This window comes from Vombatus ursinus, unplaced genomic scaffold, assembly GCF_900497805.2.
Source record: "Vombatus ursinus unplaced genomic scaffold, bare-nosed wombat genome assembly UNPS02014941.1, whole genome shotgun sequence".
NCBI lineage: Eukaryota > Metazoa > Chordata > Mammalia > Diprotodontia > Vombatidae > Vombatus > Vombatus ursinus.
The window spans coordinates 9,528,610-9,555,956 of record NW_020954719.1 but is presented as its reverse complement, the minus strand read 5'-3'; the positions used below and the strand labels follow the sequence as shown (position 1 = coordinate 9,555,956).

Here is a 27,347-nt window from a genome sequence, read left to right as displayed (position 1 = left end):
CTAACCCAACTTTCTGGCTCTATTTCCCTAATATTGCCAGCTCCAGGACCCTTCCAATAAAGTCCACAATTTGTATTCTTTCTCATTGTATTTTTACCCAATACTCTTGTCTCCTATTCTAACCCATTTTCTCTGGAATATTTTCTATACTCATAATTCTTTGCCTCTAGTTTGTCATTTCTTTCTTTCTTTCAGCTTCTTACAGTGATCTGAAATGAGTCAATGACTTTGATCAGTACAAGTCACAACAAGGAAGTAACAAAATTACAAACAGCTTTTTGTAAAATTGTTTACCATAAAACTGACCATATGTTGTCAACTTCTAATTATGCATGCAGAAAACATACAATGTGGATTATCCAAGAACCTTAGGTATATTCTATACTCACAAGCTGGGTTAGGATCATTGCCCCATTTCTCATGGCAAGTTTCTTTTCTCTGGAGGTTATGGCTATGGTGGGGTGGTTATCCATGATTTTCTATTATACCAATGTTCCTTTTCACTGAGGCACATAATTAAATATTAGCTCCCTCTTTTACATGTCATGTATTTTATAGGATGAACCATGCTAAGGATAAATTATTGTACCATAACTAATGTAACAGACTATTCTTGGTCTTAGAGAAACTGGCAAGGAAGCTAGTGACCTATTTCACCTGGTATGATACAGGTTCTGATCAGGGCTTGGAAATCTGGATGTTAAGGTATAAAATGACATACAACAAATCCAAGCTGAAGAAGCTTGATTACTTATTCTACCCTGGGGAGCTGACACAGTAAAAAAAATGGTGCCTCCCCTCAAGCCCATCCCCAGGTGGGGAGAGCAAAATACCCATGATAAAAATAGCATCTTACATTTATGCAGTGCTTTCCAATTTTCTTCTAAAGAAACCACGACAGTTTTGGTCATGAGCTAGGTAGGACTATGGGATAACTCAAAAATGGATTAAGCAATCAAGTCTGGTTGTTGAATCTGGGAAGCTTTATCTTTCATTTGAGACTAGTAAATGCCTCTTCTTAGAAGAGCTGAGAGTAATGCAGTTTGACAACCATTTGTAACATGCTGCTTGGGATTTTAAGGAGCCTAACTATTAGAACTGAGTTATTATTAAAACAGAAGAAGAAATGACCATTTGTCCTTGTTGCCTCTCCAGGACAGTTCAAGGAAGTCATAGGAAAACACAAGTCCCAGGACAGGGAAAAATATTCCTATTGGGCTCCCAAAGTTACTGCAGGCAGTTACGTGCTCTAGGAAACTATAATTTTTGATGGGAGAAAATCAAGAGAAAGTGAATGTTTTCATGCAGTCAAAAGACGAATTTTATTTGTGAGCTATGGGGCAATTGGGGCACCCCTCTGCTAAAATACATACGTTAATCACAAATGGTTTGGCAGCAAAAAGCTAACAGTACCTCTATAATTTCACAGCACCAAGGCTCTCATTAAATGACCCAAAGATGGCTCTCTTAATTATAACAATGTTTTGATCACACTGTACCTCAATGAGGGAATGCACAAAAAAATGGAAAAAGGTGAAAGTAAGTTAGATATGACTCCTGACCATAAGAAAGGCCAGAATAGGGTGAGATCAGAATCCTAACATTTGATCAAAGATATAATACACCCTGACAGTGACCCACTCTGGGAAGAAAGAAAGAGCCTGGACAGAATGACACATAAGGGGAATCTCTGCTGCACCTGGATCTCTAAAACTCTTCAGCATTTCTTTATAGCAGGAAAAGAATGTCATGGCCTAGAGAAAGCCATTAGACTTGAGAGACGTGTGTGCTCTTGGAAACACTAAGCAATTATCCTGAGGTAATACTAAGAAGAAGAACAATTATCTGGTGTAATGGAAAGAGCACAAGGCAGCAAGCAAGCTGGAAGTTTCTCTCCTAATCTACCCTTCAGTTTTCTGATGGGGTCAAGACTGGGCCAAAAGAGCTACTAAAAGAATGACACATTCCCAGAAGTGCCGAGAAAAGAGAAAATTCTATCAGCTTAGGATGCTCTCAGTGTAGAAACTCCCTCCAGAGAAGCACATGGGTAATTTATCTATAATTTGCCATCTTGAGATTGGAGAGTAAGAGATTTGCCCACAGTCACATGGCTAGTGCTGGCAGAATCTGAACACCAGGACTCCAGGGCCAACTGATCCTCTAGCCACTGGAGCAGTGGTGTCAAACTCAAAAAGAAATTGGGGCCACTAAATGCACATAAGGATCCCGGAAGCCCCATATTGGTTTAGAAAACCACATACTAACATCTATCTTCTTCTGTATTTCTATTTATTTTATTAATATTTCCCAATAACATTTTGATCAGGTTTGGGCAGTGAGTGTCAATTAGACACCTCTATGTCAATTAGAGCTATCTCAAAGAGGGGGATGTGATTCCTTAGGAGCTGGTATGTCCCCCACGCCCCTCACTGGGGATCTTCATATACAGGCTAGATGACCACCAATAGAGGAGATTTTCATTCAGATATGGATTAGACTAGAGGGCTTCTAAACTACTTTTCAACTCAGATCCTATGGGTAATTTGGGGGGTGGGGTAAATCATCACAGGCTAATGGGTTGAAGGAACTGGGTATGGAGAAGACAAAAGGTAGGTAGGTATCTTCAAGTATTTGAAGGGTTTAATATGAGTTAAAGGTCTACCATATGGAAGAGATATCAAGTGTGTTCTGTTATGGCCCCAGGGGTAGAACCGGGAGGAGCAGATGACTGTTACAAAGACATTAATGTAAGTTTGATGTCAGGAAAAGCTTGGTAACAATTAGGGCTGCCCACAAGTGGGGTGGGTGGCCCACAGAGGTGGTGGGCTCCTTCTCCTGACAGGTCTTCAAGCAGGGGATGGATGACCACTTATTGGCTAGGTTTACAGCAGGGACTCTTGTTTTTGTGTATGGGTTGGCCTAGATGGCTGCTCAGGTCCCTTCCAGGTCTTATTTTATGTGGTTAGAATAACAGTGCATGTCTGAAACTCAAAAAGTGTCATGTTTAATTAAACTCGGCTCATGATTTAAAAGTTTTGTCATTCCTATTTTCTATATATGATCATATATAGTTCATAACAAGAATTATCCAGCATTAATTCTGACCTACACCAGCCAGGAAGAGAAATTCTCTCCTAGGAAATTTGGGACAAATCTAATCCTCTAGAACCTGCAGCCTGAGAGTATCATCTGACTGCCACTGGAGTATACCTGTCAATGATGAAAACATAAAATCATAGAATTATTTCTCAAGCACACAAATAGGTTGAGTAAGAAAAAAAAAAGCAGAAAACCTTCTTCTCCTCTCCCTCTTTCCTAGAATGTAGTCTCCAAATTGGTTCTAGCTACAAAAGGAAAGAGGAAATAAAGAGGAGGCATATAAAACTTAGAGCTTCCATGGGATTTTATCAACACTGAGAGTGTTTCTGTGAGCCAGTTTGTAATGCTTGCCCCTTCCCTGGGGCTAGTTCCTTAGCTAGTATGCATTAACAAAAGTGACTGACAAATCTAAAAGGCAAGAGGCCAACTCTAGTTTCCTGGTTAGCTACTACACTGAATGCTTTCTTGGTATGGATGTTGTACTCCCTGTTACCCAGTGTGGAGCCTGAGTTCAGTCTGCAAAGACTTGCTTTAATTGTACCTGGTATATCTGCCTCTATGGACATTGTCCTTATTTTAACAGGACCCAGCCACTGCCCCACCCTTCAGCCCAACACAAAGGATTCTGGCCCCCAAAAGCCAAGGTCTAGATCATCTGGCCTGTACTAACCTGCTGTGGCAATACTCAACATGAACAAGTATTTAACATAGCCCTCTATGTAAATTCCCTTTTAACCTGGTTCCATTTAAATTCATCTCTAATTTCAGAGTATTTCAGCTTCCTGCTACAAACGACAATCAGGGGGCATTTTGGAGCAGAGTGAAGTATAGGAAGGCAGCACTAAGGATTCAGGGATAAGGCTAGAGGACGTGCAGGCAAAAGAGAAAGAACAGTTGGCCTTAGCAGTTAGAGGATTGATGGGGAACCTGTAAATCATTGAAAGTCATTCTTGGCCCATACAAAGAAGTACTCTACCTGGTTCATGATAGAAAATTTCCTCCCTATCCTGTTGTCTGGTAGGCGAAAGGCCTTCCTCCTCATGCCATCTTCTGACTCTGATTTAAACACCTTCTCACTGTCCCCTTTCTCTTCTCCCTCAGAGAGCTCCTTCTGCTTCCTCTTCTTTCTCCTGTTACGTCTCTCTTTGGCACTCTTTGAACTGAGTTTGGAAACTTCCGATGAGCTCCGAGACCCCCTCCCTCCACCTTCTTCTTCTATAGCATCTTCGGAGACAGTTCCAGCTGAAGTGGCCATTGCAGCAGCCTGTGGGAGTAATCACAGGAACCAAATCAAAACAGGAGTAAGCAAGCAGTGGCAACTGAAGAGAAAAACCTACAATTGCAGACAAACTGCTCTACCAGAGATTTTAAGCAAAAGATGAAGGGATGGAAAAGGAGAGGAAAACAAGCCTCTTTAACAGGCGGACTGAAGTTGGGGCCTCACAGTTAAAATTCTTCAGTTTACGCTGCATCTGGAGCAAGTATATCTAAGGGCATTTGAACAGAATCTTAAAAGATAATGATTCTAGGTAGCATTCCCATCTATGCATCCTAAGTAAATAGTAAATATTTACTATAGTAAATAGTTGGGCCTTTTCAGCACAACAAGGGACCACCAAAGAAGTTCTGAAAATGAGTGTTAAGAAACTCTTTTATGATCTCCAGAGGGAAGACAGAGAACAAGTACCCATCCAAAAAGAGGTGGGGGAGGGGGGCAGCTAGGTGGCGCAGTGGATATAGCACCAGTCCTGGATTCAGGAGGACCTGAATCCAAATCCGGCCTCAGATACATAACACTTACTAGCTGTGCGACCCTGGGCAAGTCACTTAACCCCACTGCCTAGCCAAAAAAAAAAAAAAAAAAAAAAAGAGGCGGGGTTGTAGAGACATTAAGTCAATCCCTTCAGATATTTGTTTGTTTGTTTTTATCTCCAGTCATTAATAGATCCTAATAAGAAGCAATCTGGTTATTAATAAAAGTGAAGTTAAGTGGAGCAGCCATTTGTGGTTCAGTCATTTCCATCACTCTGCTGATGCCCTGCTGCTGCGAGGCTCATCACCAACCTGGGCTTCCTCTTGTTGCTTTTTCAATTGTTCCAGCATCGCCTTGAACTCTGCCTCCTTTTGCTCTGCTTCCTCCAAAGTCGCCTGGTTCTGCTCTTCGTAGGCCATGGCCACCACAGCCAAGATAAGATTGACCAAATAAAAGGAACCCACAAAGATAACCAGGACAAAGAAGATCATGTATGTTTTTCCTGCTGCTCGTAAGGTCTGCAAAGACAAATGTCATTTTCTGAGTCAAGTGTATCGAATGAAGGCACTGGAAAAACATTCCCAGAACCAAACAATTCCTGGGGAAATTTTTAATTTTTTTTGAAAGCTCAGAAATAGATTTTACTTCCCCAAATGGCTCCTAATCAAGTGCAACATGCAAAATTTAAGACATTAGCTCATTTGTTCACTGGTCATCATTTAAAAGTAAACATTTCATCAATTCAAATGCTATGAAACCATCAGAACCAAGCTATTCCTGGGGAAATTCTTAACTTAAAGCAAAATAAAACAAAAGCTGCTCAGAAATTGATTTCACTTTCTTGCTCTGGTGCCAGAGAAGTAGTGCTGGATTTGAGAGCAGAAGGTATAGGTTCAAATTCTGGCACTGCTATTTACTATCTCTGTGACATTAGGGAAGTCATTAAACATTTTTTAGTCTCAGATTCTTCATCTATAAAATGAGAGAGTTGGATTTAAAGCCTTAAAAGCCCCTTGTAACCCTCAATCTGTGATTCTATAATCTACTGCCTTCTCACCAAACAATGGATCTGCTTTCTATGTCTTGGCTATACCTATCTCTCCTGTTGGAAAGTAAGCTCCTTGAAGGCAAGGGGCTGCTATGCTTTTGTCTTTGTATACCCAGCACTATCTACCTAGAACATAATACGTGCTTAATAAATGTCTGCTTGCTTAGTAATTCTTTTCTGTGACCAAGTCAAAATTTTGGGTAGTGGCTAATTAAGAGGCTCTAATATTCAAATTAATAATTAAAAGGCTCTAATTTAATTAACTGAAATGCAGGTCATGAAAGAGGGGCACACAGAATAACACAGGGAGTAGGATGGGGTTCAGGCCTTCTTCCCCTTTCCTTGACCGGGAATGATTAGACCACACTCTGGTGCTGTGTTCTTTCTTATCTATATGACTACTTATTGTGTTCTCACTTTATCACCAACAAACATTAAGTGCCTTCCCATGCTATGTGGGAATCACTTTAGTTGTTCCCACTCAGGAAGTCTAACTTGGGTTGCCTGGGTACAAGTCAGAAATGCACTGAAGATTTGACCTGGAGTCTTCGATTGCAGAAGCCACCCCCTCTCTTCCTGAGGGGTGTGCTTCTCTTTCTCCTCCCGCAGCAGCTGGGCAGCTGAAAGCCACACAGAATCATAGCATTTTGACTCTGGATCATATGACTCCAGCCTTCTCAGTTTTCAGAGAAATCATCTAAGTGATAAGGTTCTATGACCCAGTGGAATACAAATTTATCTTTCTTCCAGCAACAAACTGAATATTTCCAAATAGATACCAAAGTGCTGAATGTAAACAAAATGAAGGCCCTTTAGAGCATGAACTATGCATTATACTTTGTTATACTATATTTATTATACTTTAAAAACATCTCCTTCAGTGTCTAGCATGGTGCCTTCCTAGTACACAGGAGATCTCAATACATTTTTTGATTAATTAAAAGTCCCGAGCACAAAAGCCTGAGGAGAGGCATAACTTACTCCTGGGACATACAGGAAAACAGTTGAAATTGTGAGTACTTCCATATACAGTGAAGCATCTTCTTCTCTGGCCACCATTTTTGGGACAGGCCAGGCAGACCATGCTTTATTCCCTGCCCAGCTCTGCTTCTGACTCTACCAACTTTCCAACCATGATTCAGCTGCCTTCTCATTCTGGTACTACCCTCAGCCTGAAACATCCCTCTGTCATACTGGCCCTCTTCTCCCCTTGGTGAATTCCCTTTCAGGGGCCCCATCTGAGCCCTAGATGGCCATGCTTGCCCATTCCCCTCCCCGGGAGTGCTTCTGACTCTGTGGACTTTCCCACCTGGCACTGGGTAGGCAGCTTCACACCTCCCTCCTCAGCTCCCTTTATGTGTTGTTATCTCTTATTAGAATATAAGCTCCTCGAGGGCAGAGGCTATTGTTTTGCTTGTATGGTATCCCCAGAGGTTGGCACAGTCCCTGACACATAAGTACTTAATAAATGTTCGATGCTTGTTCGGCAAAGAAATAGGTGATAACTAGAGAGCCCAGATCTAAGTTGATAAACCATTACTGGGTCATTTAGGCTAGGAAATGTAATCCTACAACCCTGCCTGGAATTTCTCATCACATTCTCACGGAGAATGCCTCCAAGTCTCTACCCAGCATGCTGCCATGTAGACCCTCTCATCAAAGAAACTGGTATTACTCACCAACTGATACAAGTTTTCCCAATAGTCCTGGGTCATAAGGCGAAACAATGCCAAAAAGGCCCAGCTGAAGGTATCAAAGCTCGTATAGCCATAATTTGGATTCCTTCCTGCTTTCATACACAGGTATCCTTCAGGACATTGCCTGAAGAGAGAACAGGAAAGGATGGAACTTTTCAACTTGGTCAATTCAATTTAGTTTAAAACAAGTTATCATGTACCATCTGCAATTCATTCAATTAAAGATCACTCTAAAACCAGCAACAAGTCACTACCAAACCACGGAGCACTGTGCTCAGTTCTGGGCACCAGTTTAGGAAGGCTGTCAGTAAGCTGGAGAATGCCCAGAAGAAGGCAACCAGAATGGTGAGGGGTCTTGACCCCATGTTACAGGGGGGAAAATTGAAGGACCTGGGGGTGTGGTGGGAAATGGTAGCTCGCTTCAAGTATCTGAAGGGCTGTCCTGAAGAAGGCTTTCTGCTGACTCCAAACGACAGAAGCAGGAACAATGGTTGGAAATTACAAATACAGGTTTCCTCTTTTTTGGAGGTCTTCAGGCAAAGGCTGGATGACTACTTGTTAGATAGTCTGAAAGTGCAGGGGATACTCTCACGAACTTTGTGTAAAGCTGGGCTAAGAAGCTGAAAGCACAAAACCTCAGAAGAGCAAAAAACATAGTAGCAGTTATTCACTAGTTCAGATCTCCCAGGCCTCAGATCAATGTGAAGTTTGACCAAATTCAGTCCTTGTTTATTTAGCCAAGCTAGAGTCAAAACCAAGGAAACATAAACAGAGATTCTTAGTAACCTTTTATCCCTTTAACATTTGCTACAGCAGTGGGATGTTAATAGCCTCAGATCGGTCATTGACGTTGCTCCTCGAATTGCTGACAGATCCCCTAATGCCTGCTGCAATGCAGGTATTAAGAGGGAGCCTCTTTTGTTGCTGGTCACCTTACACTGTCGATCTCCAGAGGAATACATCTTAGGTAAATTCTGAGTAACATCTACAAATACTGGCTCCTCCCTCAGTTTTAAACCCACCAGCAAAATCAGATATTTATTCCATCTTTATGCTGTCAACTACATTAAGGAAGACAGAGAATCTAGTGAGTACAAAAGAAGGGCAGGAATTTAATGTTCTGGACCCATACGTTATCCTATTACTGAAATTTGTGAATATAAGCTTAAAATGGAGAAAGGCCAGGAAGGTAGAAAATAGGTAACCAATAAAATTATGTTTTTATTACTGATGTCTGGGGATGTTTTCAATGATGCATATCATAGCCCATCCGTACAAGGCCATCCTTTGGAACTCTTGTCCTTATTTTCCCTTAAATCAACCATAGGAGGTCAATCCAATGTGCTGGGGGCTTTCCCAGAATTCTTTCAAGATTGGATATATTCCAGTGGATCATCCATCATGTATGCTGTCTTTCAGTCATCAGTTATCTGTCTCTCAGCATGTGACTGGTCCATCATTTTTTCTGGTCTCACATTTCTCTGCCTTCTTGCCCCTTTTCTTACATAATTCCTTGTTGTTCATATTCTGCAGCCTACACATATGCATCATGTGCTTCTTCACCATCTTATGGGGGACCTTCAACTTTAATTCTTCAAAGACTGCAGTATTCCATGACCTACAGTGATATAACATCAGGGGAACACTATTGCTGCTAAAAAAAAGATGGGCCTTTGTTTCAGGAAGAAGCCTGAGGTCATCTGTGCAATTTCCCAAGGGGAATCTAGTCTACTCTCTTCTTCCTCTTCAATTCTGAGCCTAGCTCATTGTCCATTTAAAGTTTACCAAAGGATTAGCTCTCTGGGGTGTATATCATTATCTGTATGATAGGCATTCTTTACCCACTTGGTTTTTCCTATATAGAGAGTTAAGCATTCTGCTTTTCAATGATTGTGGATGCCACCTATTCATTCCTGGAATCATCAGGACAAGTGAGCCAGCTGGACCTGGATAGTGCAGAAGTTTTTTCCTCAGGAGCTTCCCTAACACCTGGTGCCCCCGTAAGTGTGGCTTCCCTTCCTCTTAAAAAGCCCTCCCACTTCTTAAACCTATTCTAGGTACAGGAACTCATAGGCTCGATGCTAAAGTCCAGTCGGGACACATTTTGGTAGCTCCTGGAGCAGGGTGCAGGGTGGCAGCACATGCAGACCAGGTCTGTATGACACCCTTCCTACTCCGTGTAAAACACCCCCCCCCCACACACACAATTTATATATTGTTATTTAGGCCAATGTTACTACACCTGGAGCAAGAGACCTTTGACCTGACTACTCATATCTTCTACCTTACTCTCTAAGTGCTACTGAATGACTTAACCACTGTAACCCTTTTCTTCCCCAACCCCTTTAGAAGATCGCAAATTTCCCCAAATCTCCCAAATGGAAAAACCAGTGGATACCACTTGAAACGGGTCTTTTCCTTCAAAGAAAAAATCTGCTCGACTGATAAATGGTGGACCTTACCTCCTCCTTCAGAAGTAGGGTCAGCTGAGCAGATTTTTGAGGGGCAGCTTCTAGGATTCAGGGGTTGTCTGTTAGGTTATGAGGGACAGGAATTATATTCTGTAAACTATACCAAACAAATGACTTTGTCTTCATCTTTGTGATTCTGGATTGAAAGGCTGAGGTAAGGTTGAGGAAAAGGGGATGCCCTCCATCTTTTTTTTTCTTACACAGGTCTGATCATGTCATTTTCCTGTTCACAAAGCTCAAAGTATTCCTTATTATTTCTAGGACAAGATACATACTCACTTCTTTGGCATTTAAAGACCTTCCCAATCTGGCTCCAACCTACCTTTTTAAATTGCTGTCACATTATTCCCCAATACAAACTCTATATTTCACCCAAAACTTCCCTATATATAGCAATCTGTTCTCCCAATCCTATGTCCCCTTCATGTCTGAAATGAGACGAACTGTATCCTCACCTCTTGGAATCCCTAGGACACTCTCTCTCTCTCTCCCCCCCCCCCCCTTCTCCTCTACCTCCTCCTCCTCCTCCCCCATCAGGTCCCATGGGTTTACTTATCACCTCTATGCAGATGACTCCCAGATCTATATATCCTGGCTTGGTCTGTCTCCTGACCTCCAGTCCCATATTACCATATTTTTTTTTTTTTTTAAGGCAATGGGTGTTAAGTGACTTGCCCAGGGTAACACAGCTAGTAAGTGTCAAGTGTTTGGTCTGAGGCCAGATTTGAACTCAGGTCCTCCTGACTTCGGGGACGGTGCTCTATCTACTGCGCCACCCAGATGCCCCTCTATTCAACCTTTTTAACTGGACATCCTGTAGACATCGCAAACCCACCATATCTAAAATGGATCAGGTTAACATTCCCCTTCTCAACTTCTCTATTTCTGCTGAAGGCACCACCATCTTTATGGTTACCTGTACACAACCTCACTCAACTCCTTCCTCTCCCTCACTCTACACATCCAATCATTCGCCAAGTTTTATCTATTTCACCTTCACACTATCTCTCTCTCATCTATCTCCTTCTCTCTGTTCACACAACCACCACTCCACTTCAAGCCATCATCACCTCCTGCCCAAAGTATTACAATAGCCTCCTAATTCATCTCCTCACCTCTAGTCTTTCCCCTCTCTATGTCATTCTTCATGCAGTTGCCAAAGTAATATTCCTAAAATATAAGTCTGACTACATCACTCTCCTTCCCAATAAACTCTAAGGGCTTCCTATTACCTCAAATGTCAAGCACTAACTCCCCTGCTTAGCATTTAAAGTACTTCACAACATGACTCCAACTTATCCTTTCAGAAATATTACATCACATTATCTCCCTGCTTGTGCTCTATGGTTCATCAAACTAGCCTGCTTCCTATTTGTCACACATAGAATGACCTTCCCTGTCCAGTCCCCATGCCTCTGCACAGGCTACACCTGTCTGGAATGCACCCCCTCCTCACTTCGGCCTCTTAGGATTCCTAGTTTCCTTCAAAGCTCAGCTCTAGTGTCATGTCCGACATGTGATCCCCAAGTGCCTAACCCCTTGAAATTATTTTGCCTTATTATGTATATATACCTTGAATGTACTCATTTACTTGTGTACCTACTGTCTCTCCTGATCAAATGTATGCTGCTCCTTGAGAGCAGGAACTGTTTCAGTTTTGTCTCTGTGTCCCTAGCACCTCACACAGCGCTAGGCACATAGGAAGCAAATAACAAATGTTTGCTGACTGATTGATATCCAGTTGTTAGTGTTGTCTTCCATTGGCCCAGATTATTTTGGATGTATTTATATTAACTTACCTGTACAGACATTGCTTCTATACTTCTGAGAATGTATTCTCTTTCCTTTCCTCCTTGAATTCCCAGGGTCTAGCCCAAGGACCTTGCCCATAGGAGGCACTTAATAAATGCTTGATAAATTGTACCAAAATATGAATCTAATTTAGAAGGCTCTGAGGCCTGATACAATTACCACAATGTTCACAATCAGTCAGTCAGACAACAAGCATTTGTTTAATGCTTACAATGTGCCAGGCACTATGCTAAGTCCTGGGGAGCATCCAGAGGAGCTCACCAGTCATACAGAATCCCTCTTAGATGTGGTCTCAGTGCTGGACCTCCTCTATCACCAGGGAGAATGCCTTGGACGAGCCGAGATATTAATAAGTAGGGGGTCACTGAAAAAAGTTATTGCTCTTGTTAAATCTCCCATTTCTTACTCTTGAAACATATTTTTTCACCATCCTTCCCTACCTTTTCCTTTACAGTGAACTCACAGATTATCAAACTATATGTGGATTTATTTTGGAGGGTCTTATCACATTCTTTATTGAATTTCTATATTTCCTTATCCTTTGCAATTGATATGACTACATAAGTTGTGATGATTTTCAAGGTGATCTATTGACAAATACCATAAAAACTGAAAATATTGCATGAAATAATGGGGTTTCTTTTTGAACGCACAATAAAACCAATTCTGCCTACTGTCTTATTTGCCCCTCTAAGAAAACCAGGCCATTTTATATTTTTCTCTGTTTCATGGGTTTTGTTGTTGTTGTTGTTCAGTCAATTCAGTCATGTCTTACTCTTTGTGACCCCATTTGGGGTATTCTTGGCAAAGATAATGGAATGGTTTGCCATTTCTTTCTCCAGCTCATTTTATATCATCTGATGAAACTGTGGCAACAGGGGTTAAATAATTCACTCAGAGTCACACAGTTAGTAAGTGCCTGAGGCCAGATTTGAATTCAGGTCTTCCTGACTCCAGGCCCAGCATTCTGCCCATTGAGACACCTAGCTGTCCGTTTCATGGGTTGCCATGCCCAATAAATTCATCACAAAATGGCTAACCTATACATACAGAGCTAGCTCCAAATGTAGAGGTGGCCTATTGCTGGGACCATCCCCACATTGGCATGGTAGAGACCAACAGAGCTTACAACACTCCACTAGCATAGCCTTCAAGAATCTAGAGCTGCCTACGAACAAGGATTATGCCTCACAGTAGGACTATCATCTACTATATATATAAGGACTAAAGAGTTATATTTGTTTAATTCTTTACAATTTGCAAAGTACTTTCACAAGTCATCTGATTCCCCACATCAGTTCTATGATTTAGGCAGGGCAAGAATCTTACAAAAGAAGAAATGAAGACATTGGGGTAAGTAAATGGTAGAACATAAAAACCAAAATCCAGTCAGGTCTAACGGTTTGTTCTTTTTTTTTTTTTTCCTTATGCCACACAAAGGAAAGGGCATGTGGAAATGTTGTCTATCTTCAACAAAATCTGAAACATTATTTTAAGGGAGGAGAAAACAACCAAATGGGTTACTTACCCAGCATCAGAACTGTTCCCACAAAGTAAAGGATCTAGCATGCCAGGTATGGTGTAAAAATTTGCTAAAAAATTTGAAAAGACAGAGAATAAATTAGACATATTTAGATAAATAAGCATCTTATCTTCTGCAAAAACTTTTTTGCCCCAAACATTTTCAGTACATATAAGTTTAACTCTTTCCTGATAACAATGAAATAATAATTTCCTTCCATTATGGATTTTCCTGCATACGACATACACTGATGAGTCTTCGAAGATTCTTGACATCGTGAAGGACTTCTCAAATTAATTTGGCACAACAAACAACTGATTCTGAAATACATTGACATACTACATAAACGACAGTCCATGGTACTTAGAAACATGTATACTATCCTCAGGAAAAAGACAGGTTGGGAAAAACATTTTTTTTTAACAATATAGAACTTAAAACTATTTTCATAATAGGAAAAACTGACACGTAAGTATTTCTGTAAACATATCTTGATCTATAATTTAATACAATATCCTTTTAGAATGAGGAATATCACTAGCATTGAAATTTTCTCATGAAATCTTTCTTCATATTATGCAATACAACAGGGTTCTATAGAACCCAGTTTGGGAATGTGTAAATATACACGTATATATGCACATATGTATGCATACACACAAACATACGTGTGTGTATCCTTATCCTTACCATCCTACTTCCCTCAACATCCCAAACCTAGGCCATAGTCACAGTGGACCACAAATACATTTTCTGAATCCAACTCTTTTCTGTTCTTCCATCCCTTCCTCTTCATTGTCTTAGTACCAGGCATCTCCTAAGACTACTAACCATGGAAGTATCTTGTCTGGAAGAGAAGTCACTCTTTCCCTAATGCTCCCTTCAAGTATCCTTCCTATCACTTTCTTATGGATATGCCACTCTAACTAGACTTCTAAAGGAGATGCTAAGACAGGGACAAGGAAGGAAAGAAACAAGCATATATTAAGCACCTACTATGTGCCAATCATTGTGCTAAATGAATTATAATTATTATCTCATTTGATCTACAACAGCGCTGAGAGGTAGATGCTATTATCTCCATTTTACAGATGAAGAAACTGACACAGAGATTAAGTGACTTGCTCAAGATCACACAACAGCAAGAGAGGAAGGCTGGATTTGAACTCGGGTCTTCCTGACTCCAGGCCTATTACTCTATTCCCTGTTCTACCCAACTGCCTCTACCACTTTTTCCTTTATTTATGAATCTGCTTTCCCAGTTCTCTTGAATACAACATGTCAAACAAGAGTCAATAGCACTGCCCTACTATTAACATGATCAAAAACACTTTCAGTCTAACGTCTAGCTGGAAGTGAGATTAATTAATTTTCTTAACTCAACATGGTTCTATATATGGGTTCTTTCTAAATGAATCTGTCTTAAGTGACCACTCTTTAATGCAGAGGCCATGAAGCTCCCCTCTCTGGGAAAAAACTCTCAAAGCATGATTGTTCCTTAGGCACATTCCTTCTGCAGCTGATGCATAGTAGAGTAGCTTCCTTGCTCTTTGGCCATTGAAGACCCCTCACTAATAAAATCTGCAACACCTCTAACATGATCCTGTGATCCTAAAAATAGTAGCTTACATTTAAATAGTGCTTTAAAATTCATAAAAACACTTTAGAAAAACCTTCACAGCACTTCAGTTAAGTAGTAGAAAATAGACAAACTTACCATAGGTAATAGATGGCAATGGAGGGGGACAGATGAGAGACAGGATGGCACTAATCAAATTTAGAGCTTAAAGAAAAGAAGTCTCAGGGCAACTCTTATTCTTCAAGGGAAAATGTAAGGCCTCTTTTTTTGAATATTTTAAAGGGGGAAAAACCAAGAGAATGACTATTCTGGTAAAGTCTGAGTGCTGTTTGGCTCTTGAGGAGATGACTTGGATGCCAGGTCATCTCTGATAGCTGTGAATAGACTACTAATAGACATTCTGTAACTTATCAAGCCTATCCTCTGGGGCTCCCTTCTTAAGAACAAAACAAAAAACAAATAAAACATTTTACGAGTGCCTTTGGTCTTTATATAAACATGAAGCCCCTTCAGATTGAATTCTCCCTTTCCACAAAGAAAACAATTAAGTAAAAACACCTGATAGCAAGGACATCTGAATACACACACGCACGCATGCACAAGCACACATACACGTACACACACACGATTCTACCTCAGTTGTCTCCTGCTTCTTTGCTATGAGGCACATGTTTCATAACTGTTCTTTATTGGTTTTTAAATTAATTATTTAGTATTTGACTTCCTCCTAGTTTGTTGTTTGTTTTTTTAATAATTTACATCGTTGTAGTCTGGTGCTTCCTTCTTGGAACATTCACGTTCTAAGCCCAGTACAGATTTTCTGACCACGTAAGCCAGGAAAAGACTGTCTTCTTCCTACAAAGAGGGAAATACCTACTCTTGTTGTTGATATACTCTTCCCAGTCAAAGCCTTTGGTGCCATTTTCAAGGAAACTCTCATTGAAATTGATGGGCCACACAACACACTTGTTCCGCAAGTTGCCCATGAACAGCTGTAGTCCAATCAAGGCAAAGACACTCAGGCAGAATACTGTTAAGATCATCACATCAGACAGCTTCTTGACTGACTGAATAAGGGCTCCTACAATGGTCTTCAGACCTGAGGAGAGAGAAACATCAAAATTAGACTAACTCTCTGGCCCTCCCGACCTCCCAGCCTCCCTTTTAAGGTCTTCTCCAGAACTGGGCCCTGGCTTAACCCCTTAAACCAACAGGAACTCATTCTGTACAGCAGCAATGGAAAGACAAGAGTCTTAATGCTTCAAAATATGGCATCACTATCAAGCCCGGGAACATACGCAGGAGAAGATGTTTTGTTTTAAGCTCAACAATATTTAGAGAAAAAAAAAATTGTCATTATTGCTAACCCAGGGCCCCTTTATAATTAGAAATACTCTTTTATCTTTACATTATAGGGAAACCCAAGATAGAATAGGAGCTAGAGGGAAGATAAGGAGCTAATAATAAATGACAACTTTTCAAGAGTTTCCAAGTTGGATAGCTTTTCCCAAAAGTTCCCAAACTACCAAGACAGCTGCAGGATTGGTTCAATAATAACAATGATAATGATAACAACAACAATAACAATTAGTACTTGGAATAATGTAGTCCTTGGAAGTCTTCAAAGTACTTCACTACTACTACCTCATTTTGTCCTCACAGTAATGCTGAGAAATGAGTACTTTTATAATCTCCATATTATATTTGAGGAAATCAAGGCCAGGTTTGAACTTAGATCTCCCTGATTCCAAGCCCAAGGCACCCTATCCACTATCCCACCTAGTGGACTCCACTAATGATCCCATCCTTGTGTTACACCTACTCTTAAAGGCAACTCCTCTTTCTGCCATTTCTTTTCTTTATTGAAAGCATGCCCTGACTTCCCCAGTTAACCTCTTCTGTCATCTAAAAATAAAAAATAATGCCAATAACCATTTAAATTGCAGATTTAGGATCAAACCGTGGTTTGAATTTGAAACCACAGCTGAACTGCCCAAAGAGGGCCCAAGAAGAACAGATCTGCAACCACATCTTAATCTTTGGGACTTTTTTAAAGGCAACGTGGACTAAATTCTAGCATGAAAATACTAAGTGGGCTGAAAGGGTGAGTGGGGAATGAGCCTAGATACACTGCCCCTACTCCACATCTACCAGTAAGATGATTAGACAGAGAATTAAGAGACCTCAGTCCCTAATCTTTGCTTGGTCAGTGTGATGCTAATTAAGTCACATAACTTCTTAGTACAGTATTTGTAAGAGCTTCTCTGTTTATAAGAATATGGTGGAAGTAAAGATGATATATATAAAGTAATATAAGCTGTTTTAATTAAAAGTTTTAGGTTCAAGATACTGCTGCTATTATGCACGGAATGGAGTAATACATTACCCCCTCTATAAACTCTATGGCTCACCAGTACTAGCCTGCTAGCTGTTCCTTGCACAGGACACGCCCACCTGCTGCCTCCATACCCTTGTATTAGCTGTCCCCTATACCTGGAATATTCTCCCTCTTCACTTCTCTGCCTTCTTTTAAGACTCAGCTTAAATGCTACCTTCCATAGGAGGCCATCCTCTTCTCCCCAAGTCCTTGAGTTTTCCTCTCTAAGGTTACCTTCCTTCTACTGTATCTATTTTGAATGTCAATTTATTGTACATGGTTTTTCTCTCTGTGCCCCCTTCCCCTACTTCCTTGAGGGGAGGGACAACATTTGTGTATTTTGCCTTTCTTTTCATCTTCAGTGTTTAACATGGTAACTGGCACATTGTAAGCACTTAATAAATGCTTTTTGGTAGGTTGATTGACTATTCCTATGTCTTTCTCTGCACTTGGCTAACTGAAGTCTAAGACAGGCTAATGGGTAGGTATCTGTTCATGGAAAATTTTAGTACAATGGCAATTATGAAAAACATTCTCTCCTCTATGTTGTTGTTACTGTTATTCATGTTCGATTCTTTGTAGCCCCACTTTGGGGTTTTCCTGGCAAAGATACTGGAGTGGTTTGTCATTTCCTTCTTCATCTCTTCTCTATGCGCAATGCTTGTCATGGCGAATCCAAAGATAAAGAGGGAGGCACAAACGAAATGCCTCTCCTCCAAAAACATGCCCTACAAACCCAGTTGGGGTCAAATATGAGAAATATCACAGCCATGGCTTCTCTTAATCCTTCTAGTAAAGAATACTTGCTCTCAAGTCAGAAGACCCTGTGTTCCAGTCTCACCCCTGACATTTTACTACATGTGGGATGTTAGGCATTTCATTTTAATTTCCCTGGGTTTTTAGCTTCCTCATCTATAAAGTGATGGGGTTGGACTAGATGGATCCCTTCCAGCTATAGAGATATGGTCTTATAAGACCAGGTAGGCCCTTTCCTATTCTCCCTCTTATGGGTTCAGTGATCATCTCTATGAATGATTCTACCTGCTTATCCAGCCCTAGCCTCTCTCCTAGACTCCAGTGTTGCATTATCAACTGCCTCTAGGACATCTAAAACTGGATCTAAGGACATCTAGAACTAGAACTAAGCATGAGAGCCTGCACTGTTCAGACCAAAACTGAACTTACTATATTTCACCCCAATCCTCCCTTGTCCCAAATGATCATTGCCAAGGGCACCACCATCCTCCCAGGCTTACAAGCTCAGTCATCCTTCATTCCTCATTTGCATTCACCTCACACAACCAATCTGTCTCCAGTCTCGTCAATTCAGTGTTCACACCATCCTTTTCATACATTCTCTCCTTCTCTCTCACTCATGCTGGCTCTTCTGTAATATTGCAACAGCTTTCTGATTGATTTTCCTGACTAAAGTCTCTCCCGACTCTACCTCATCATGTACTCAGCTACCAAAGTAATCTTCCTAAAGCACAGGTCTGCTATCTCAGCTGCCCATCCCCCCAGTAAACTCCAGTGGCTCCCTAGTACCTCCTGGATACAAGATTAAGGCCTCCATTTGGCTTATAAAGAAAGCCCTTCACAACTGAAGCTTTTCCTACCTTTCCAGTCTTCTTATATTACTTCCCTTCACATACAATGTGATTCCATGACACTGGCCTTCTTCTTGTTCCTGCCTCCACATCTTTGTACTGGCTGTCTTCCCTACTGGAAATGTTCTCCCTCTTCATCTGCCTCTTTGCTTCTCTGGCTTCCTTTAAGACTAAGCTCAAGTCGTACCTTGTACAAGAGGCCTTTCCTAGTCTCCCCCTTCATCCCTATCCCCACCCCTAGTACCTCCCCTCTGACAGAGCTACCATTTATACCGTATAAACTTATATGTACATAGCTGTCTGTAAGTTGTCTCCCTTATTAGAACGTGAGCTCCTTGGGGGTCAGGAAATGTGTTTCTGTCTTTCTTTGTATCCCCAGTACTTAGAACCTAATAAGTATCTAATAAATGCTTGTGGACTGACTGAAAAATACAGGTTTTCAACTTCCTTATATTCAGGCCCATTGATAGATTTGAGAGGGTAAGAAAGACCTTAAATGATAGGATGCCCTAAAGGGCACTGTTGTACACAGATGTGATTTTGAAGGGCAGATTAGCCCTATATACTAGTGTTGGAGAATTATAGGGACACAAAGAACATTTTGTTATTTATGAGGGAGCTCCAATAAATAACCTATAAACTGGCAAATGGCTCCCTAGAAAAATCCAATCCCAAATTCTTTCCTCTGGAGCACTGGTTGGTACACTAAGAAGTTGTCCCACCATCATAGGAGTGAGGAAGACAAAATGAGAGGGCTTGTCTAGAGATCTAAGAAACAAACCATTTTATCATGACTCCTACAGTCTGACTTCTTTCTTATGGGCTGGGCAGTATTGGAGAAGTAACAGCAGAGTCTAATCCCAGTTCTGTCCCTAATTAGCTATGTGACTTTGGGCAATTTACTTAACCTTTTTGAGACCTAGTTACTTCAAATGCAAAATGGAAACAAAAAATAGATGCTTTAGAGGTTGATTTTTGGGATCAAATGAGATAACAGATGCAAAAATACATTAAAACAATTTTAAGCACTATACAACCATAAGGAATTGTTTCTAACTATTCTGACTGGTTCCAAATCCTGGCATCAGGATTGTCATGGCGAGAAAAGTTTGAAAGGTAGACTGTGTCTCAGTTATACTTGTATCTCCCTTTTCTCCCTCAGTGTTTATCACATTGCACTGTATATAAGAGGCATTTGACAAAGGTTTATTTCCTGAGTGAATCTTGGAATCCCTTGATCATATGACTAAATGTGTTCTAACAACCCAGTCCTATGAGGGTAAAAGGAGTATGATGGCCTCCAAGGTCACTCTAGGGGCAGCCATGTAAATGGCACCTATAATCACTCTTGGCAGTGATTGGAGAAGTCTACCACACACTTCCCTATCCTCACAGGAGCTACTGAATCTCTAGCAGTTGGCCACTCTCCTGCTGAACCTCTCATGGCAAAAATAAAATAAAATAAAAATCATTCCCCAAGAGAAAAAAGCTGTTAAGCTTGATTTAGAAAACTCCAATAGAAAGAATAACAAATGCTTCCTAAGGAACTCAGAATTCCTTTCAGATTCATTGGTGCAGATTAGAGAGGCATATTTAAGAAAGATGTGAGGGAAATTGAAAATATACAGGAGTGCAATGAAAAAGTCACATAAGAGCTCACTAAGCCCTTCTGACTCTAGGTCAAAGGTCACTGGAATTATTCAATATAAGTCAACCAGTCAATAACCATTTATTAAGTGGTTACTATGTGCCAGGCACAATGCTAAATGCTAGGGATAGGCAAAAACAGTCCCTGCTTTCAAGGAGCCCACAATTTTAAAAGAGGAAATATATAAAGAAAAAAAAGCTACGGTGAGGCTTAGTTAACGGCACCATTTGAATCTATGATATCTTTTCTTCATCTTCACCAAAGAAAGAACAGGGATTTGATGAAACCATAGCATGAGGGATTTAGAAAAGTTAAAAGGAGGGTCTGAGACATAGTGGGTGGAGGTCTTTAAACACAGGAGAGATTCTCTTTAGTTTGGGAGGTTCTATTTGAAGGCCAGGGCTAAACTAGCTGACCTATAAAGGTATCTCTGAGCCCTAATAAATGACATATGGTGTCTTTGCCACAAGCAAAGATGGGGAGGTAGTAGTTATTAAGAGTGTGAATGCTGAAATGGGGAAGCTCCTTTATGAAATGATCCTGAAGAACAGGAAAGACTTCATTCCAGTAAGCAGGATTAAGGCAAGTTTGTACTGGGTCATTAATTCAGTTCTGGACTCCTAATGTTATCTGGCTATCCTGTGAACAAAGCCAAAGGGAATGACTCATCTCGACTTTCAGGATGATAAAAAACACTGGAATGGGTTGCCAAAGGAAACTGAAAAGTCTTCATCCCTAGAGCTTTTTATGAAGATAACAGAAGATAATGGTACCAGATGATTTTTGAGATCCCTCTTCCATTTCTATCTTGTGACTCTTATGAGTGACCTATGAGTTATTTATTAGAATTAATAAAACAGAATAGTACCAAAAAAGTGTGTTGAATCAATACCAATTACTTTGGCAAAAGAAATACTTTGATTAGCTCCACTACTATTTTTCTAAAACTATACTAGAAAAAAGGGAAATACAAACTCTTCGGGGCATAATCCTTTTCTAGGATTTCAGAAAATTCTAAAACTCACATTCTCAGAATCATGCCCAGCTACGAATGAACCTATAAGACAATGGTTTCTATTAATTTAATTTCCTCTCTCTCATTGACTAGATATCTGTCATGATGGGCCAAAAACAACAAAAATGTCATGAAAACTCATCACATTTTCTTTTGAACCTGAAATAATCTCTGACGTGAGAATGATTTTGGCTTTCAACTAGTTAAAATGAAAATAACACAGAAATCATGACCATGGCTTTACAGTCATTATTATTCCCACATTACAATTGAAGAAATTGAAGCAAACAGAGATTAAGTGACTTGCCCAGGTCACACAGCTAATAAGTGTCCTAGGCTGCATTTGAATCCAGGTCTTCCTAACTCCAGGCCCAATGCTCTAACCACTGTGCCATTAAGATAATGAATAACTCAAAAGTTATAGTGATATGGATCTATGGTGCACAGGATTCATTCGAAATGAATTTATATGGATTAAATTATAAATATATAAAAATTATAATGGATTAAATATCAATTGTTCAAGCTTCTTGCCAAAACAGACAAACTTATAATGATTTAGTAAAAGACCCCTCACTGATAGTCAAAAGTTTCATTTTGAGTCCACCAATCACCCTCACTTGTTGGTCCTTTCCATGCCACCAATTTTAAATAGAAACAACCAGGTCCTCAAAGGCATAAGTGACTTCTCTAGGGCGCGACCACTACCATTCTTCTCAGAGAATCTTAGCTCTGTAGCCCCCTTATCAGGGCAGTTTAATGTTCTATGAAAGTGCTGGGAGGAGAATGACAAGCAGGTTTCCCAAGCAGGGGTTTTACCAGGGTAATAGCCCAAGCAGGGCATCTGATTATTCTATGCTTATCTACCTGCTTCTTCAACAGCTACAGATACCACAGCTGATATAAGACCTCCTAAATAATTGCTGAAAATAACTAGAACTGACCCAACTTGACATATCCAGAATACATTTTATACTAGTAGTTTAGATACCTCCTCCCCTGTCCTTCCTCCCCTCAAATTATAAAATCTCCTTCATTGAATCAGAAGAATAGAAAAGAAGATAAGTTCTCCCACCTCATCCCCTAATCTTTAAGGTACAACACTGTCTTGAGGCAGTAAATATAAAAGAAATCAGGTAAAATCGCTGATGGTATTTTCAATCAGCTCTCTTCCATCCCCCCATCAGCGGATTCCATCTTTTCCTCACCAGTCTCTGCTCATTCTCTCTTTGTACTGTCCCACAGACCCACCCTATCTCTCTTTCCACTCACACTGAAGTGCATCTCCCAAAACTTACCTTGGGTTTTTGTAGCTTCTATTACTATAGGATTTTTTGTTTGTAGTGAACCCTAAACATGTATGGTTGTGACTACATTCTCCTATTTCAGTGAAATGAGAAACAATAGAATGAATGAAGAGGGTAGGGCTTATTAAAATTAAGGCAGAATGGGTAAATATTTTCACCAGCTCCAAGATTCTTAAATTTGTCAACAAGACTGGACTAGATAATCTGCCTTAGTCTCTTTGATTCAACAATTCCATAAATATAACAATAATACATATGATCATGTGAATAATAGTCAATGAGCAAAGGAAATGGTCAAAGCAATAGTCAATGAGCAAAGCCATAGGAAGCCTATCAGTTGCAAGCAATGAAATAATGGTTAATGTTAAAATATTCTAATTCCACAGGGATGAGAAGCAAATATCTTATTCTCAGAGAAGAGTTAGTTTTAAGGCAATTTTGCGAATATTCTAAGATCCAAGTGTTTCTCAAGTGCATGCTTAAAAAAAAAATCACATTCAACAAAATATCTACCAGGGTACCCTGGCAACACCCCCATACCCCGCTCCAATCAGCCTGGATGGTGCAGTGGGTGCATGGTTGGCAAGTAAAGTGAGAGACCGACACCTAAGATATGCAGAGACAGCCACGTCAGAGACCTTCTCCTGGCAGTCATGCATATTGCCAAGCACACAATCAAATGTGCACGTGCCATTTCAGAATTCAGCAGATAGGAAAATGTAAGGGAAGGAAGAAATGGGACCCAAAAAAAAAAAAAAAAAGTGCTGTTAGGTTTAAGTGTTCTCACCTGGAATTACAGAGATAGTTTTCAAAGCTCGGAGAACCCTGAATGTTCTCAGCGCTGAGACATTGCCCAGGTCCACAAACTCTGTCACATATCTGCAGTAAGGGAGGTCACACACAAAAACAAATGACAAATACACACACCAAAATAAAAACCAAAATGACAAGCACAACAAAACAAAAAGTACAGTACGTCACAGCAGGGCCCTACCCCAACACCTAACACCAACCCCAGGCCACCTTACCTGGGATTACTGAAATAGTTTTCAAAGCCCTCAGTACCCTGAAAGTGCGCAGAGCTGAAACATTGCCTAGGTTTACAAACTCTGTTATATACCTGCAGAATCAAACCAGAGGTGACTTGTAATGGTACCACCGGGCAAGGTATTGGGAACAGGGGGAAGGAGGGACAGATACTAGGATTTTATCTTTTGCATTCTTGGAAAGGAAAGAGGTTAAAAATGTAAACACAAGTTAAACCACATTAGGAAAGAAACATCCAGGAAAGGAAAGCCCAGAAACAAAAAGAACTTTGGAACTTGGAAGGAACAGAGGCAGCTAGGGGAGGGGGGCTTTCCCCTGGCATTGAATTGTCATTGTTTCTCCTGGGATTGTCTCGATCAGAATGATTTTGTTTTCTACTCTTTTCTTTCTAAAATGAATTTAAAAGGAGACAGAAAGAAGAAGTGGCTGGATCTCTTGCAAACAACTGTATAGCCAAGGAGGGGCAAAATTCAAGTTGTGTGGTCTCCTGCTGAAAGGGGCCTAAAATATAAGAGTTCCACAGCGGACAACAGTAAACGTGTCTACACGTTTGCAAACCCTTTACTCACGAACTGGGGACGTGCCCAAAGACATGTCTGATCTATGACATATGAAAACAGTACACAGGAAAATCCCAATCATGGTATAAGGGTACATGCTCATTTTATCATCTTGCTGTGCTTCATTTAAAAATGTTCATTTTAGGGATAGCATTTATAGAGGACTTTAAGGTTAGCAAAGTGTTTTATACTATTATCTCATGTGATCCTCACAACAACTTTGGGAGGCAGGAGTGATTATTATCCCCATTTTACAGATGGGGAAACTGAGGCAGACAACGGTTAAAGGACTTGCCCAGGGTCACACAGCTAGTGAGTATCTGAGGCCAGATTTGAACTCAGGTCTTCCTGACTCCAGACCTAGTGCTCTAACCACTGCACCACCACATTGGTCATCTGTTTAGAAATGACAACATGGCTTGTATTACTGAAAATGAGGGCAAGGACATGAGTTAAAAATATAAGCCAGTGTACATTTTCAATAGTGGAAATATATTAGTAATCTCAATACAACAGAAACTCAGCCTTCCAGGCCTCTCTGTGCAATGGGTCTCATTCATTACTCATTTTCTCACATTACAGCAGGGGCATATGACTACTCTACCCACACGAGTAACAGACACAACACCCCTTGTATGCCACCATTCTTTCCTACCTCCCTCCCAACATGCACCCCAGGAAAATTAAAAGCTGGAAAGAAAAAAAAATCCATTAAATATTTTCCATTGTCAGTTCAGTTTTTCAAGGAAACGCATTTTCAGTGATAAAACCACAATCATTAAGTGCATCAGACACACAGGAATAAGGAGCACCATTGATCTTGAGGAAGAAATCTTCTAAGACCCTAAAACATGGCTAAACTAATCAGTCCCCTTCATTCTGCTGGCAACAACAACAGCAACAAAAAGGCTCTTCCTCCTTCAGGAAGTGACTGGTTTGAGATTTGTGGGTTAGGATCTCGCCTCTTAAAATCCCCAGCATCTCCTCCCAGGCTTCCTGGAAACGTACATAACGAAACAGACTCAGGAAATTCACCCCCATTCCCTCTTCTCCGGGCCCCTCTACCCTCCTCCCCCACTTCAAATCCTATCTGGGTCCTCACCAAGGCCCCCTAGTGGTGAGGCAGGAAGGAAAAGAAAACGAGTGGAGAGGCAGAGTGCGGTCTTCTTCGTTTGATCTGTTTAGGATTCGGGGAGTATCTCGACCACATTCCATCTTCATTCAGGCAGAGTTACTGCATATCCACAACCACACACACACACACACACACCCCAACACAATCATGCACAAGAGGTACAATCACACCCAGAACAACAAAGTAAACAAGAAACTTACGCCATCATAATGACACTGAAATCTAACCAGTTCCATGGATCCCGTAAAAATGTAAAGCCGTCTATGCAGAAACCTCTGGCGATAATTTTCACAAGTGATTCAAATGTATAAATCCCCGTGAATGTGTACCTGTCACAGAAACGAGTGGATTGAGGATATTTGTTTTCTTCAATGGACAGAAAAAGTCATTGCTGGCCATTTCAATGACTTAATCCCTCCCACCCCCAAAAGATGAAATAGTAACAGGTGAAAACAAAACCTCTGATAGTATAATGAAATGTTCAGACCCAAAGAAGCACCTCCATGCTGCCCTCCAGGGATGCTCCAAGTACTGTGACTCTGAACCTAGGAGAGGCAGCACACACCAAGGCTACTCTGAACTTTGGGTGGGGGTTAGGAGGTGGGAATGGGGGGGAATCTAATTATAGGAAAAAGAAAGTATGGGAGGACACTCAGTGTAATGGGTGGTAACAGCAGAGGGACAGATAGAGAGCCAGGCTGGCAGGTCACAGTTAAGGACCCGGTTGAGGGTAGGCATGTAGTTTCCTTTTATTTCCTTTTAGTTTAGTCCCCCACTCTCCAAGGAGTTTAGAACATTGCTCGAATATCTTACTAATCATCACCTTTCCCTATGAAATAGTGAGGAGGTAACAGCTACTTTCTTGTCCTTGAAGGAGACATCAAGGTAGATGACAAATAAGAAAGAAATCAGTTACTTACTCCACATTCTTCGACCAGTCTGGAGGGTTACTAAAAGTCATGAATACACAGTTGGTCAAAATAGTGCACATAATGATCATGCTAAATACTGTAGAAAACAGTCAAGGGAAAATACACGGTAGCAGCCATGTTCACAAAGCATACACACTTCCACAGTACATCAAGACATCAAATCATTCAACCCTCAGAAGCCTGACCAAGGCAGGATAACTACAGGTCACAGGGGAATGAAAACCAGCACATCACAAATTCATTCAACATCTAACCAGGGCTTGAAATGGGGGTGGGATGCCATTCCTTCCTTTAGAGACAGCCTGAAACCATCCTGCTCCCTTCTGGTGGACTAATCACTTTCTCAGCACCCCCACCCTCACACTGTGGGAACCTAGGAAAAGGAAGAAAAAAAAAAATCCACTAAATGCTTTACATTGCAATGATTCAAATTGCCTTCCAAGACTGAATGGCAAGCCACCAATCTGCCCTTCCTACAAAAGACTGAGATATTTATTTATTTATTTATTCATTCATTCATTTATTTATTTATTCATTCATTGAGATAAAAATGCTAAGGAAATCTGTATTCTTCACTATCCATTTACCAAGAGTTGCTTACCCAGGGCAAATGGTTATTTGGGAGGCTGAGCACGGGTAACTGCTTACATTTTTTCCTGACAATATATTTCACATGCAGAACTTTCAGCATGAGGAAATCACACAGCTCTAAGGTCTTGAAGGGTTGGATGGTGCCTG

General features: G+C 40.7%; 1 protein-coding gene across 2 annotated transcripts in view; it reads right to left on the bottom strand.

The window, feature by feature from the left end:
- SCN8A (sodium voltage-gated channel alpha subunit 8) overlaps window positions 1-26,678 on the bottom strand; it is an 87,705-nt gene extending 61,027 nt beyond the window's left edge. Inside the window, exons 1-8 of one of the 2 annotated variants that reach the window (XM_027844338.1) lie at window positions 26,598-26,678; window positions 25,878-26,006; window positions 23,964-24,055; window positions 15,859-16,080; window positions 13,409-13,472; window positions 7,580-7,721; window positions 5,164-5,370; window positions 4,076-4,363 (exon numbers count right to left, since the gene is read on the bottom strand). In XM_027844338.1, the coding sequence (XP_027700139.1) occupies window positions 4,076-4,363; window positions 5,164-5,370; window positions 7,580-7,721; window positions 13,409-13,472; window positions 15,859-16,080; window positions 23,964-24,055; window positions 25,878-26,006; window positions 26,598-26,677 (1,224 nt within the window). In that variant the 5' untranslated portion in view covers window position 26,678. Of the gene's footprint in view, window positions 1-4,075; window positions 4,364-5,163; window positions 5,371-7,579; window positions 7,722-13,408; window positions 13,473-15,858; window positions 16,081-23,722; window positions 23,815-23,963; window positions 24,056-25,877; window positions 26,007-26,597 lie in introns of both variants that reach the window. The other variant, XM_027844337.1, reaches the window with a different exon arrangement.
- Between the last annotated feature and the right edge of the window lie 669 nt (window positions 26,679-27,347).